The sequence below is a fragment of the Pyxicephalus adspersus genome, chromosome 2, assembly GCF_032062135.1.
Source record: "Pyxicephalus adspersus chromosome 2, UCB_Pads_2.0, whole genome shotgun sequence".
Taxonomy (NCBI): Eukaryota; Metazoa; Chordata; class Amphibia; order Anura; family Pyxicephalidae; genus Pyxicephalus; species Pyxicephalus adspersus.
The window spans coordinates 8630888-8646977 of record NC_092859.1 but is presented as its reverse complement, the minus strand read 5'-3'; the positions used below and the strand labels follow the sequence as shown (position 1 = coordinate 8646977).

At 36.3% G+C, this 16090-nt stretch overlaps 1 protein-coding gene across 1 annotated transcript; it reads left to right on the top strand.

Annotated features, from left to right (window-relative positions):
- The first annotated feature begins 6 nt into the window (after nucleotides 1-6).
- Nucleotides 7-11901, top strand: LOC140322804 (uncharacterized). The gene is made up of 11 exons (XM_072399408.1): nucleotides 7-2862; nucleotides 3005-3115; nucleotides 3661-3776; nucleotides 3894-3952; nucleotides 5225-5352; nucleotides 5649-5708; nucleotides 5831-5999; nucleotides 6751-6918; nucleotides 9333-9427; nucleotides 9945-10000; nucleotides 10734-11901. Exons 1-11 carry the CDS (start codon nucleotides 1308-1310, stop codon nucleotides 10791-10793), a joined length of 2577 nt encoding a protein of 858 aa, XP_072255509.1. The 5' UTR covers nucleotides 7-1307; the 3' UTR covers nucleotides 10794-11901.
- The last annotated feature ends 4189 nt before the right edge of the window (nucleotides 11902-16090 follow it).

Below are 16090 nucleotides of genomic sequence, written 5' to 3'. Positions count from 1 at the left end.
CAATATCTTCTGGAACAACTTCCACAACATTCGAGTCTAATACGGCAGGATCCTCAGCAACAACAGAGCAAGTTACCAATCAGTCGTCCAGCCCAACAATAACAGTTGCAAAGGAATCAACGATTACCACAGAGCAAGTTACTCCTGAATCATCTAGGCAAACAGATTTTAGTACTGTTGAACCCAGCACAGCTCAATCAACATCATTAGGTAGTACAACACCAGTAACGTATGTATCACTTAGTTCTACAGAAGCAACTACAGTTGAAACATCAAATTCCCGAAGTCAGAGTACTACTTTGTCATCTGAAATAACTACAATAGTAACAGATGAGTCATTTAGTTCTTCAAATCCTAATACTAATAATTCTCCAAGTATAACACAGCATGTAACAACAGAATTATCCACACTAAAGGAAACTATCACAACTGACTCATATGGGCCCACCGACACATTTACCACCAGTGCACCATTTTCAACTGAATCTTTAAAAACAACTGATTCTGTTTCTTCAGGGTCATCTTTAACATCGGAACCATCAACTCTAGAGCAATCAACATCTACATCAAGTTCTATATTATCATCCAGTCCAGCAGACAGTTTTACATCTCTTACTATTAGTACAACTGAAGCAATATCTTCTGGAACAACTTTCACAACATTCGAGTCTGTTACGGCAGGATCCTCAGCAACAACAGAGCAAGTTACCAATCAGTCGTCCAGCCCAACAATAACAGTTACAAAGGAATCATCAAGTACAACAGAGAAGGTTACTCTTGAATCTTCCAGGCAAACAGACCTAACTACAGCTGAGCAAGTTACAGCTCAATCAACACCATTAAGTAGTACAACACCAGTTACTTATGAACCACCAAGTTCCACAGAAGCAATTACAGTTGAAACATCGAATTCCGGAAGTCAGAGTACTATTTTGTCATCTGAAACAACTACAATAGTAACAGATGAGTCATTTAGTTCTTCAAATCCCATTACTAATAGTTCTCCAAGTTTAACAGGGCATGTGACAACAGAATTGTCCACAACAAAGGAAACTATCACAACTGATTCATTTAGACCAACCAGCACACTTGTCACCACTGCACTATTTTCTACTGAATCTTTCCAAACAACTAGTTCGGTTTCTTCAGGGTCATCTTTAACATTGGAACCATCAACTCTAGAGCAATCAATATCTACATCAAATATTATCATATCATCCAATCCAACAGACAGTCTGACAACTCTTCCTGTTAGTACAACTGAAGCAATATCCTCTGGAACAACTTCCACAGCATTAGAGTCTACCATGGTGGGATCCTCAGCAACAACAGAGCAAGTTAACATTCAGTCGTCCAGCTCAACAATAATAGTTACAAAGGAATCATCAATTACCACGGAACAGGTTACTCCTGAATCATCTAGGCAAACAGACCTAACTACTGCTGAGAAAGTTACAGATCAATCATCACCATTAAGTATTACAACACCAGTTACGTTTGAATCACTAAGTTCCACAGAAGTAACAACAGTTGAAACATCAAGTTCTGGAAGTCAGAATACTACTCTTTCATCTGAAATAACTACATTAGTAACAAATGAGTCGTTTAGTTCTTCAAAACCTGTTACTAATATTTCTCAAAGTATAACAGAGCATGTAACAACAGAATTGTCCACACCAAAGGAAACTATCACAACTGAATCATCGAGACCCACCATCACACTTGCCACCAGTGCACCATTTTCAACTGAATCTCTCAAAACAACTGATTTTGTTTCTTCAGGGTCATCTTCAACATCGGAATCATCAACTCTAGAGCAATCAACATCTACATCAAGTACTGCAATATCATCCAATCCAACAGAAAGTGGTTCAACTCTCACTGTTAGTACAACTGAAGCAATATCTTCTGGAACAACTTTCAGAACATTTGAGTCTACCACGGTGGTATCCTCAGCAACAACAGAGCAAGTTACCAATCAGTCATCCAGCCCAACAATAACAGTTACAAGGGAATCATCAATTACAACAGAGCAGATTACTCCTGAATCATCCAGGCAAACAGACCTAACTACTGCTGAGCAAGGTACAGCTCAATCAACATTATTAGTTAGTACAACACCAGTTACACATGAATCACTAAGTTCTACAGATACAACCACAGTAACAGCAACTTCTATTGAAACATCAAATTCTGGAAGTCAGAGTAATACTTTTTCATCTGAAACAACTAAAATAGTAACCGATGAGTCGTATAGTTCTTTAAAACCTGTTACTAATAATTCTCCAAGTATAACAGGGCATGTGACAACAGAATTGTCCACACCAAAGGAAACTATCACAACTGATTCATTTAGACCCACCAGCACACTTGGCACCACTACACTATTTTCTACTGAATCTTTAAAAACATCTGATTCTGTTTCTTCATCATCTACAACACTGAAACCATCAACTTTGGAGCAATCAATGTCCACAATAAATATATTAACTAATCCAACAGACAGTCCAACAACTCCTACTGGTAATACAGCTGAATCTTTATCTTCTAAAACAACTTCAAAAACATTTGAGTCTACCACAACAGGATCCTCAGCAACAACTGAGAAAGTTACTGCTCAGTCTTACAGCCCAACAATAACAGTTACAAAGGAATCATTAATATCAACAGAACAGGTTACTCCTGAATCATCTAGGCAAACAGATCTAAGTACTGTTCAACCGGTTACTGATGCTACATCAGATTCCAGAACTACAGCGAGCAATTTGTCTGAGCAGACAACAATAACCTTAATACCAGACACTTCTCAAGTACCAATACAAACTACCACTTCTACTTCTCAGACATCAACTAAACAGTCAAGTGAGTATACCAATTAAACATCTGTTTGTATTTTTTTTGTGTTTAGTTTAACATATTATGTTATGCACTTCCCTACATCTGTATCTTTCTTTTGTAATTACCCTTATTTAATCCCATGTTAAATTGATTTTTTTATGCCCAGGTGTTACCCGCCCCTGTATGAATGGAGGCTATGATGATGGGACAAAATGTGTGTGTAACATAAACTTCTATGGGACTTTTTGTGAATTCATCCTCGACGAGATCAGACCAAGTATGTATGCTTTTGTTTCAGTCTTGAATATCTTTCACAAGATATAGTACTCTATGTATGATGTAAGCAACTTAACCTGGGACTAGAACAATTTTTATTTATTTATTTTATTTTCAGTAGAGTGTGAAAGATTCAGAACTTTTGTAAAGTTTTTATTAGAGTTAGTGTTATTTTTTGGAAATTCTCTTTCAATTTTCTTAGACATTAAAACACAGAGAACAATAAAAACATAACATATGTTATATCCCCCATCTGTCTTACAAAATACATGTGGTTTTGTTCATTTCTGTCTTTTGTCCTGTCTCCATCATGGAGAAATCTCATGGATTCCTTTATTTGAAACACCATTGCCAGGAGGTTAGGTGCATATTTCCAAAGCATCCAATAAAAACCTGTCGGGCATTCCAAACCATCACCTTATGTGCAAAAATAAATAAATAATGATATTTAGATGTATTCACTAGTAATAAATAAACCTGCACTGTTTCTTATGGATTTTGCATTAATGCTTAAATCTAACCAGCCCTTTACTTATCTCACCATAGCTGTTGAAGTCTCTGTAGATGTTGTGGTCACCATTGTAAATGTGAATTTTTCTGAAAAACTTCAAGACTTTGAATCCAATGAATATAAAGTTTTTGAAGAGAGGTTTAAGGAACAGGTATGTGGGACAACTGGGTTATTTCTTTCTGCAATCCTCTTTCAAAATGTAAATGCTTTTTTTGAAAATCTTAATCTTCATTTCACCGGATAAATTAATTCTTCTTCCTTTTCAAAGATGGCCCTTGTGTACAGGACATTTCCAAACTACCTTCGTGTAAAGATTCTCAATATCACGTGAGTATTGGAGGGCCTTTTTCATATGTTCTCATGTAAAAAAGAAGAAGTTGCTTTACCTTGATATTATTCATAAAAATATCACCATATTCTGATTATTTTGTATGAATGAATTCATATGAAGTATCCTTATGTCTATTTAAAATTTTATGAAGATTTTCAGTAAAAAACATAAAATCGAAGTGACTTAGGTATTTGTGAAGATAGATTCCCATGAGTCAATAAAATATGATTCCTTTTTACCCCTTATTTAAATAAACCTAACTCTACAATTCTTTGAATTCCTGACATGTTCCAATAGAGTGCAATAAAATAACTTTAAAACTCCACATTTTATACCTAAACATTTGAGCTTCAGTCATGTGACTTGAACATTGAACAATGCTGTAATGCTGCAGATAGGAGGCAGCATTTGATTAATCTCCCCCAATCTCTTTAGTGGTCAGACTCAGAGCTGGATTTTCCACAAGGCCATCTAGGCTGTGACCTAGGGTGGCATGAGCACCAGAGGGTGGCATTACAACAATTCTATGTTCCTTTTCTCTATCTCCCCTTTTCCTCCCTTTCACTACTTTCTCACTCTCTATTTCCCCTGTTGCCCTCGCCTCTATTTCTCTCTCTACCCTCTCCATCTTCTCCCTCATGTATGTCTCCCCTTTACCTTTTTGTTACCCCTCCCTTTCTTCCCTCTTCTCTTCCCCTCTTTCTTTCCCCCCGTCTCTCTTCCATGCTCTTTCCCTCCCCTCATTATCTCACTCTATTTTCTCTCACATTCCCTACCTCTCTTTTCTCTCTCTTTCTTTGTTCCCCTCTCTCCTCGCTTTCCTCTCTAGCCGTCCATTCTCTCTCTCCTTTCCATCCCTCTTTCTCTCCTCTCCCGCTCTCTCTCTCCCCACACCCTCTTTTCCTCCCCACACATGGAACTTGGAATGGATCTGGTACAGGATTGAAAACATTTGCCCACTAATAGAACATTATTTTTTAAACACACATTTTATCACATGATAGTTTATTTTATCCAGGCTTGGAGATAAATCAGACCCATTATAAATCAGACCCATTATCCATTATCTATTTATGTTACCCATTATGTAACATAAATAGATTTATCTGAAGACAGGACCCCTGTAACTCTTCAACAGTACAGTTCCATGCCTCACTATACCTAACATCTATTTTAAACATTGCATATAGATTATCATTTTTTCTTTATCTTACCTTCATGCTCCCTTTTCCATTTTGGCAAATTTTAACAAATTGTTCTTATTTCAGCCAAGGAAGTCTTGTGGTTGACCACTTGGTTTATCTGGACATTACTACTGATCAGTATGACAATGTTGTGACTGGCATAAGTACTACACTACACAATACAGATTGTACCAGCTCTAAAACAATTAACCGTAAGTCGATCAAACTAACTACACATCAATGTCATGTCATGACGCATGAGAAGGTAGAACACAACTCCTCTTTATTATCCAAACTAGTCCAATAAGAACAAGATTGATTTTACAATACATTGCAATCCTGTTTCAGTTTTATTGAAATTAGAGACACATCTGTCACATCAGCAAGTGCTATAGCAAAATAAAAATAACAAAGTAATGCTAACATGGGAAAAAAACCTAACTTAAATGTTATATAATTATATAAAATGCATATGAATGTAAACATTCTATTCTATCATTGTTTTCAGAAACTCTTTGTTTTGTGGCAAACAATACCAAAGTTGAAAAGGGTAACATAAATATGACAGGTAAGAAAATGTACGCACCTCTAAAAAGAATATAGAATGGGTTTTTGTGAATATGCTAAGATGCTAAATCTCGCTTTTAATCCTGAAGCTATCGATGACTTATTATACCTGATATCTTCTAGGTGCCTGCTTAAATTCGACGGAAATACCACCAGAAGTTCAGAAATACTATTTTCCAAAGAACATATCCGGTGTGATAACGTGTGTTTCCGAATGCAGCCCCAATAGTGACAATCCCAGGAACTGCCACAAGGGACAATGCTCAGTGACGCTCAAAGGACCCCACTGCTAGTAAGTGCCCATCCATACTTAGCAAGCATGATAACTTAACACCTTTAGGGTTTGTTCACATAGAGGGTTATGAAGTGGGGTTGTGGGGTTATGTCTTGTCAAATTGTAGGGGTGGGGTTACAGTAAGAGTGCAAATTTAGTTAGTATCCACATGAAAAGATAAAATAATGTAACTACAACTAATAGTTTCCATGGGTATAATTAATAAATGATAATATGTAAGGTTTTTGTCCCATCTTAAAGTGGAACTAAACCATCACCTGTCCTTGTTCCATTGCAGATGCCCTTTTTCCCTCCACTCTTCCTTAATTAAACCTTTGGCTATCTTTATTGGCCAGGCCAGAATGAAATAATTCTTGCACACGTGCGCTAGAGTTCATTTAGTTCTGGAAGTCACAGGGGAAGCCAGGCTGTGCAGACAGCAGAAGAGAAGGAAATCAGGCAGGTAATAAAGCTTATTGCAGAAGGGACATTTCCTTTCTCTTTCTGCAATAAAACCCTGCTCATCCCAAATTTTTAAAAGTGAAACATTACCTCCCCTGGTAAAGTCAGAATGGGTTCTTCTTTCTCATTGTGTAGCAAAATTGGCCAATGTTTCCTTTTAGGGCTTGTTTTGACTTTTTCTGTCCAAGGCCAGGAAGCCACATGGTCCTAAGCAACCTATTCTCAACTCTTTTTTTCAAAAGAGTTCCTGTGTTTCCATCTTTTGTCCCATCTTTTATCTCACTCCTGGTTTCCATTTCATTTCCAGCTGTGAGACTGTCAGCGAGTACTGGTATACGGGAGACAACTGTCAAAATGCAATCAGTAAACCCGGAGTCTATGCTGGAGTGGCAGTTGGAGTTGCTGTGTTGCTCATCACAATTGTGGTGCTGGCTGTGATCTCATACCGACGACGGAAAAAGTCAGACAACGACCAGTAAGTGTTTCTTTTTCACTCATAGCAACATGTCAATACAATGTGCAATTTACAGTGATTAACTAATATGGTTAAGCTAACATTACTAAACCCAGTAACTTGAAGTTATTTTTAAGAAAATAAGGCAATTTTAGGCAAAAATCCCATGCTCTCTGGTTATCAGTATCTCTGTTAGTATATATTATATTATTTATAATTTATTGTTTTAAAAAGAAGAAAGGGGAAAAGAGATAGGCTTCTACAAAGGCACCATTTTTGTTTTGGTCTCCTATTTTGTGCTGTTTCTAAAGACAGCTTTTCAGGCTCTCACCCACCCACTGATAACCGCTATTATAGATGATCAAGATTGATCCCACATTAACACTCCCTAAAACAAAACTAAGGAACTAACACACTACCAAGTTTCTACTTCAAAGACCAAATCCTGGGGTCTTTATATCCCCTGAGGAAGCCCAATAGGGCAAAATGCGTCGGGATGAGACCCCGTTCATAGTCTTAAGATCTATACGCAAGTCTGTAAAACATACTATTTACCTATATAGTGGGAATAGAGTCCCCTATCACACCAATTTATAACACAATTTTATCATTGTTTTAATGCTTTTTGTATTTGAAGAATAATGAAAATATACTGTTTTTATACATAAATATTGTAAACCTATGGTGCCTTTGTAGAAGCCTAGTTCTTTTCCCCTTTCTTGGTAATGTAGTTCAATTTTGGACACCAAAGGCTTTGGCACCCAAACCAACTGATTGGGATAATATATCCCTAATAAGTAACTGATGTTCGGCTAGCTATAGACTATTACTACTTTGGCTAATTTATCGCTTTAAATATTGTGTGGTAGATTTGTATGGGCATGGAAGGGATATACACACTAATTTATCAAAGCTCTCCAATACTGTAGAAGATAGATTATCATTGGAGATTTTGGGTTATCCAGCAAATCTGGAATAGATCTAGTCCAGGATTTTTAAGAAATCTAATTCAGGTTTCTCCCAGGTTCTCCCATGATAATCTATCTTTTCCAGTTTTGGGGAGCTTAAAAAATAAGGGTCACTGTGCAAATGTTTTTTTGAATGCATAACTTAACATTGATATGATTTTTAAGTATTTTTAAAGGAAAACTTTCCTATATGGTCGGAAAAGCTTTAAAATCTCTGTATCAGAACACAATAGGAATTGACATAATAGTTTTTCAAATTATGGGAAACTTTTCACATCCTATCCACTATTAGAGGATTCCAGTGACAACAAGATTTTTTTAATTACTTTCAGTCTCGGGGGTGGCAATGGTCACCAGGAGAGATGTATTTCAGCATTCTATTAGTACAAGTAAACATAAAATCAGCTTTTCCCGCCATAAGAACTTTATTTTAGTCTACTGTTTGCTGCAGTTCCTAGTATAGCCTAAAGAAAGCAGTGCATGCACGAATATCACACCTATCAGCGCAAGCCAATAGCACATTGCTTTTGGCATTCTTAGTTGCTCAGCCCTATGAGCCTCCTATGGTCACTTGTAGCTGGCACTGACATGTTAACAAGGTTTCTTTAGTATTTGCAAATACTGATTTATCATTTCTCTTGCGTGCAGTAAAAATTATGATGACTAAAAGTGAGTTGTCATGTTGTCACAATGACACAGGTATTGATTCCCAATAGCATTAAAACGCACTCCCAAATCCTGGCCTGTATGGGGCCCTTGTGAACTATAATAATAATATAATAATAATAAAATGCCATTAGAATGTTCATGTTTAGGCTATATATATATTAAGGTAACATATGAAACCATCTCACCTGAACAGAATATACTGTATACCTGGAAACATTCATGATTCTGAATGAATTTCATTTGCTTCGGTGCAAATGAAAGCAACAACAGGTGGACAGGGGAGGAAACAGCAAACCAACCCATATGGTTTTACTGCTGGTCATTTCCCGTTCTATATTGTCTCTGACATTACGCCATTGCTAGCACTAGTACTGTACAATAGGATGAAGCAGTACCTGCAGCTCACTTGCAAAGGCAGCCTTGATCTTTCACGATAGCACATCCACATGTGCAGTTGCAGGCAGATTTGCTGTGTCTCGTAGAAGTCTCTAGAACATTTAGGAAATACCAAGGTATGGGACCTTTACATAAGGAGAGCTGGACAGGGCTAAAGAAGCACAACAACCCAGCAACAAGACCATTATCTGCATCTTTAAAAGAAGAAGAACCGGAGGAGCACTGCTAGGGCCATACAAGATGTCCTCCAGTGGTCTATTCATGTGATTGTTCCTGACCAAATTGTCAGAAACAGATTCCATGAGGATGGTTTGTCCGCATGTGATATCATTATGTTAGATATTTATGGGCAAGAAAGCTATATTTCCTCTCAGCATTTTCATTTTCTTTGTACTTGTACAGGTTAATAGAAAAAGAGAAACAATGGTATGAGGATGGTTGGGAAGAAGACAATCAATCATACAGCCAACGGCAAAGTTCCTCCAGCAGCAGTGAAGGTAAGACAAAGCATTGCTCCATCACAGCCAAAGTTTCAGTAAAGGGATAAAACACTAAATACAGCTACAATGAAGGATTTGTATTGGAAAATGACAATCAAATGTAATGCAAACTTTTCATTCCATGTTTCTCCTTGAGACCATGGCAGCAGAACTCGAGCACTATGTCTGTGTTACCAGCAGTGAAAAAACAGTAAAATCTTTTTTTGGGACTGTCAGGTTCACTGTAAAAAATATTCTCACTCCTGGCATTACATTTGTCCCTATTCTCAGATAATTATGGACTCAATTTATATAATAGGAAATCTTACATTCCCTGGTGGGAATTAAGTACTACCATTGAAACATATGGACTTGGAAGATTTCCACAAGGGAATGTTTGAAGAATGTCAAATTCCTTATCTTATAAATAGAGCCCTTTGTGTATTTATCCTTATTTAGGCATAATACATTTGAAATACTTAAGAATACATTTGTAAGACTGCATAAATATAATCATTGATGTTTTTTTTTTCAGGGTCTTCAGTATCTAATTTTCAACCACACCTGGAAAAAGTCAACCCAAATGTGGAGGTGAGAACATTTAACATACAAAATTTATTAAAAGTTACCAGAAATAAACTAGATTAAAAGAGTGAAACACCGAAGGTGGCTGTAAGAATGTAAGGACATGACTGACCAGTGGAAGGGTCATATTTGCAATATGCCCCCTTTTTACATTCATTGAGTATGCAAGAAGACAAAGGTAGAGCTGCCCATCCATTTGTGACCTGAGTATGCCAAACATGAGCAGCTGTTTCGCAATATTTGGAAGTGAAATATCTGTTATATTTTAACTAATTTATTAAAGGTCTCCAAGACTGGAGACAATCATGGGAGAACCTGGATGATCCAGCAATGATTGCTCCAATAGGCAAAAATGAGCACTCTTTAGCAGGTTGAGTGTCGTAATTTGCTAGCTAGGTCTTCATATTACATTGTCAAAATGTATCAAAGTTTATGGTTCCCCTTGTATCTAAAACAACTAAAGGAAAAATGGAAAAAAATCCTTCACCCTTTACACCTGCTCTGATCACTAATTCTATAACTATGGAATGTACAAATATACAATCTTTTATGGAGGGATAAGCATGAGGGTGTTATTCTAGTCCTTTCACAGATGTTCTCAGGTTATCAACTTCATGCCAAGTCCTTCTCCAATTAACTACGCACAAAAAATATCTACTGCTGTTGTCATAAAACTATTTATTTTTGAAATATGATTTGGACAAGTTTTTTTTATGCTCAATTCTTTTTTTATCCACAGATGAAAGTTCCGAGACCTACTGTCATGCCAAATGTTTTCAGGCGAAAATCAAAAAGCTGAATTCTGTTTAAGCTGTTTGAAAGACCTTTGGTATTTTTAATTTGCCTTTCCACCTAAAATGGTACAAAGTTTCACAACAAAGCAAACAACAAAATGTTCGCTTGTACTGGAAATGAAAAAAAAATGTCAGTCACATGAGAATAAAATACTTTGGTACAGCTATTTAGTGATCTTCTGGATAATATTCTAGATGCCTTCTCTATCTCACACCTTGAAGATGGTCTTTCCTACTTCAGCACTTTGGGAGAATTTTAGTGATGTATTCCACCTTTTGATTGTATCTTTGAAAAAAAGGACTTATTTTTGAACTGGGGGTTCCTCACAAATTTGGCTTAAAAATACAAAACATTTAAACATTATAATAAAATTTTAAGGCACCTCTCAAAACATCTTAAATATCCAAAGTTGTTTTTAAAACCAATATTTTTTTGAACATTCAAAACACCATAGGACATACATAGGATTGGAGAAGCTTATCTAGCCATCAATCTTGTGTTGTGCTCACCACAGTATACCACGTTGATTATTCTGTCCATCTCTGTCACTTGCGGACCGGAGAATAAGGAAATAGGAGTATCTCCTTTTAGCCACGCAGGATGAAATGTACCTTCGATATCCCTAGCACATACTCTGAGGCTGTACACAACTGAAGGGGATTGGAGGAGCAGATTAGTCCCTGGCTTCATTCTGCCCTGCCATTGACTGCTTGGACTTTATAGCCTTTCTGCTCCCAGTTATAAGTGCCTGTTGTAGCGTTAAGCTGGGCTGACCTGCTGCTGGTGTGTGATAATGTTAGATTTACTATTGCTGACTGTTCCTGACCCTTGAATTGTATGCTGCCTGGACTGACTTCTTGTCTGCTTTTGTCTTTCCCCTTGGATACCTCATCTGGCGGACTGATTTCCCGTGTGAGTGATTTGACTTCTGTATTCTGGACTTGCTTCAGCTAGAATCTTGGTACTGCATTATCTGTGGGCTCCTGGTCCTATGTCAGCTCTCTCCAGGCACCAGCGCACAAAAGTCCTGGGGCAATTGTTTGCTGGGATGGGGCAACTAGTCTCCCAAGGCTGAGCGAGGGCTTGATAAAGGTGAAGAGTGCATTGTTAGATTGGGGGACTGGCATCTGGCTAACACTGGTGCTGGACCATGACTGTACAAACACATAATATGATTGCATATCTTTTTGATGCATTTCGCAAGATGTGCTTTTTCAGGAATAGATGAAACGTCCTATTACTCTCTCCCACTTATTGACTGTCCAGAGAATGTTGTCTGAGAGATCTATGGATAGATCTTTGAGAAGTTGGCGAACATCCCTCAAGGGCATGTAGTACTTTGAGGCTAAAAATTACGTTTAATTGAATCAAGATAAAACTTAAACTTGCAAACTAACCCTGGAGTCCAGTGCCACAAGTTTTTCTTCAGTTTTTCTTCTTCTACAGAAGGGTACCTATCAACAGATGAACCCTTCATCTTGAAAGAACCCTTCATCTTGAAACAGCATAAGCTTGTAATAGGATATACTCTTCATCTACTCCTGAAGAAGCACATCTTGTGAAACGTGTTGAAATGATACATGAGATTATAATATGTGTTATGAAAATCCCATGATAGTTTAAATATTGAAATTAGTTATGGTTATGCTTTGAGGCAAAGTACCTTAAAGGACAATTAGAATGTTTAAATGATTTATCATTTTGAGATCGGATGTGGCACCATGCCTTAATAGGCTTCAGTCTTTGATTTGTAGGCTTAAAAATTAACAAGATTGAAGAGCACGTACATGCAAGCTAATATATTAAATAAAAATGTACAGTAATTGGTAGAACTACCTGAATACCATTAAGGAGTAGACTCTAATGTAAAAGAAGTATTTGGAAGCACTTGAACTTGGAGCTAGTAGCAGAAGACTGCTCCCTTTTTATAGAGCGACTGATTACTGTTTAGGAGAAAACAAACTGCAAACATTAATATTATATTGATAAAAATCATCCAGCTAAAATGGGCCATTATAAATGCATTGCTGAAGGAAACCCTGCGCCAGGTCATTGGACTTTCAGTATCATTTTTTATTTATTGCTAGAAAATGTGAAAAAATGATCAAGGTCTAACAAATTTCTTGTAATCTTGAACCATATAGTGTGGCAGGCTGCACATTCATGAAATAAAAAATATATATATTTTTTTAATTCTAATAGTAATTCTAGTCCCATAACAATATATTCTCTATAACGCTTGTTTATTATAAAAATGTATTTATAAGATGATTGACTTGTATTCAAATATTTTATTAATATTTATTTTTTTACATTTTGTATTTATGTATCTCTCAAATTATGCTGCCTGATTTATATTAATATTAGCATTTTGTATGAATTAAAATAGAAAAATATCCTTATTTAGAGTATGCTTTTTTCGTGGTGTGGAAAAATGTCAAATGGTTTAAAGGAAGTCAATGTAGGAAGTATATATAAACCCTAAATTATATATATTTAAACGTTCCACCTGTTCTACTTGTCTCTGGCTACCATACTTTGAGATATTGATTTGGAACTAGTATCTGAACTTGAATACTTTTTCTAGGAGTATAGAGGTTTTCTGGCCTGATTTAATAAAGCTCTTGCAAACTTGGAATGGATTTCTAAAAAATAATTTGCTATTAGTTGGCAAATGTTTTCAATCTTGGACCAGATCCATCCAGGTTTATTGGATCACCCAGGTCCTCCCATAATAATCTATCTTCTCCAGTCTTGGATAACTTTAATAAATCAGGGCCAACATATCAAGCATAGTGACCAAGCATATTGTATTTTCAGAAATTAATGGCTTACAGGAATACCAAGTACCTGCACAAATGATACATCTACTTGGATTGGTATTTTACTATTCTTTGGACTTGCAAATATTTGTTATCTTATCAAGGTGCAATAATGATTTAATACAGTGAATTATTTTTTTCCCAGCTGAGAGTCATTTATCCGGAACCTTGTTTCCCTGTGTGAAATAAGGTTCCCTGCGTGAGTGAATCACCAATCCGGAAACAGCAAGAATGCCAACCTCGGGTTTTCTGTTTTAATTAGTGTCCCTTTAGAAACTTAGTAAATATGTAACGTCACTAAGCTGTATGATTTATGTTTGGTACAGCCTTTATTTTCATATTACTGTACCTAATTCACATGGATGAATGTTATATCAATGTAAAAAGGACAACTGGGGATGCCGTAGACCTCAGAGAAGGACAGACAGCTAATTGCTTGATTTCCTTTGATGCTGCAAGAGGGAATAAACAGGGCGCGTTAGACTGTGTTGGCTTACCGTGATAAATTGCCGGTTAGGTAAGCGACTTCTAGAACGTACTTATTGCACGCAAGACAAAACTCTATCGGTTCCTCTGATGAACCCCCCCTTGCCAACCCAGCAATGTTTGTGATATTACTATCTTCACAAGCTTTGCAATTACCTCAAAAAGTGCAGATTTTTGATTATACTCAAGCTTTGAATTACAGAAAACTCTTTAAAAAATACACAGATCCCCCTAACTCACCCATTTCACACTAGTTTACTGTTCACCTTTTCTGTTGATTCTTTTAAGTTCAGAAAGCTCCTCCACTGACCTGGCAACCTTCATGCATTTGTTGACATGTCTTCTACCCTCTCATTTTCTTTCATTCTCTGCTTTTAATTAGCTATAGAACATCATTACCATTCCATCCCAATCACTAGTAATAGGTGAACACCTCCCCTGTATCTGTTCACTACAGGCTGGGTGAATATATACTCCATTTGCTATGAACTTTCCTCCATAATGCAAAAAAAAAAAAAAAAAAAGCACAGTGTAGCTCAAAATAAAAGCACAAATACAGAACACAAATACAAAGCTCTGGACCAACTATGTCTTATAGGGTTTAATATCTGGGATATGTTTATTTCCCTAGTGGTTGAACTTGATGGACTTATGTCTTTTTTCAATCTAACCCACTATGTAACTGTGTAACTGTGTAAAGTCACCAGTGTCACCTCGATGTCTCCCCACCCAAAAACCAAACAGTTGTAAAGATAACGTCTAAACTGCACTCGAGACTTTGAGACATAAATAGTAATCTATAAATTCTTTCTAAATTAGGCTGCAAAATACGCATATGAAGAGATCATAAGTGATGTCTCTAAATGTCAGGGCCTTGATTTACCTTTCACTATTTTTAGAAAGAACATTGAACCATATTGTAAAGCGATTTGACGTTTTTACAAGAGTTTTACAATTTTGTGACCAGTTTAATGACTGTGAAGACTTTTACTAATGTCTTCTTCAACAAAATCAAGTTGATAACTACACAGGTCAACAAAAAATTTGTTTTGATTATCACCAGAAATCACAGAAAATTTTTCTAAATCTGTTTTTCGAGCAGATTTCAGATCAGTTTTCACTTTTTCCCTAACACGCACAGTTCCTGAGTTAAAATATATAAGTACTATAAAAGTTAACATTGTACCTGCATGTATTTTGTACTAAAACATAAGCACCATTGAAGTGAATGTTAATACATCTTCAGTGTGAAGTAAAATAAGGCACACAGGCCTAATTGCAGAATCGAGGCTATAATTTTGTGCTTAGTTTTACCTAAGAATCCACTTTTGTTGATGCGGCAAAAATAGCAGTCGTGTCGAGCTCCGCGTTTCCTGGGTGACGTCGGTGCGGGCGGAAAGAGCGTCGGGCAAGTCAAATAATTTTGTATTGGATTCAAAATAGCTGTATTAAGTCCAATACAAAAAAATATTCATATAATATATATATATTTTTATATATAAGCTACTGTGCAGTTATATTACATTTAACACATTTGTTTATTTTTTTAACAGATTTTTTTAAATTTTAAATTTTTTTGTGTTTTTTTATTTAAAATTTATTATTAAATGTATTAAATTTAATAATAATTGGACATATTTCGGTGAGTTATGCCTAAGAATTATAGCCTACAATGTAAAATAAATTTCTATGCAAAAAAATGTTATGCTTTTTGAGTGGAAATACGGGGTTACAGTGGCTGAATGCAGTACCGCTTTGTACCACTTTCAGCCACTGTTTCGGGACAGAATCATACCGCCAGGGAGGTTAAAGAGAATTTAGTGGTTGGGTACGGTAAGTAGTATACCTACCTAACCACTAAATTCTCACTATGGTATTTGTTTACTGTATTATGGCTGTAATGGCCCCATTTTTTATTTTATTGGTATTTATTTTGAATATTGAAACTTGCCAATCAATTTTTCCTGTTTTCCAATGTGAAAATAGGTACCTC

Excerpts from the sequence above, each read along its gene's own strand:
- LOC140322804 (XM_072399408.1), top strand. The coding sequence starts at position 1,308 with ATGGTGGGATCCTCAGCAACAACAGAGCAAGTTAACATTCAGTCGTCC. Across the intron at positions 2,863-3,004 it reads GACATCAACTAAACAGTCAA|GTGTTACCCGCCCCTGTATG; the intron begins GTGAGTATACCA and ends TTTTATGCCCAG. Across the intron at positions 6,000-6,750 it reads CTCAAAGGACCCCACTGCTA|CTGTGAGACTGTCAGCGAGT; the intron begins GTAAGTGCCCAT and ends TTTCATTTCCAG.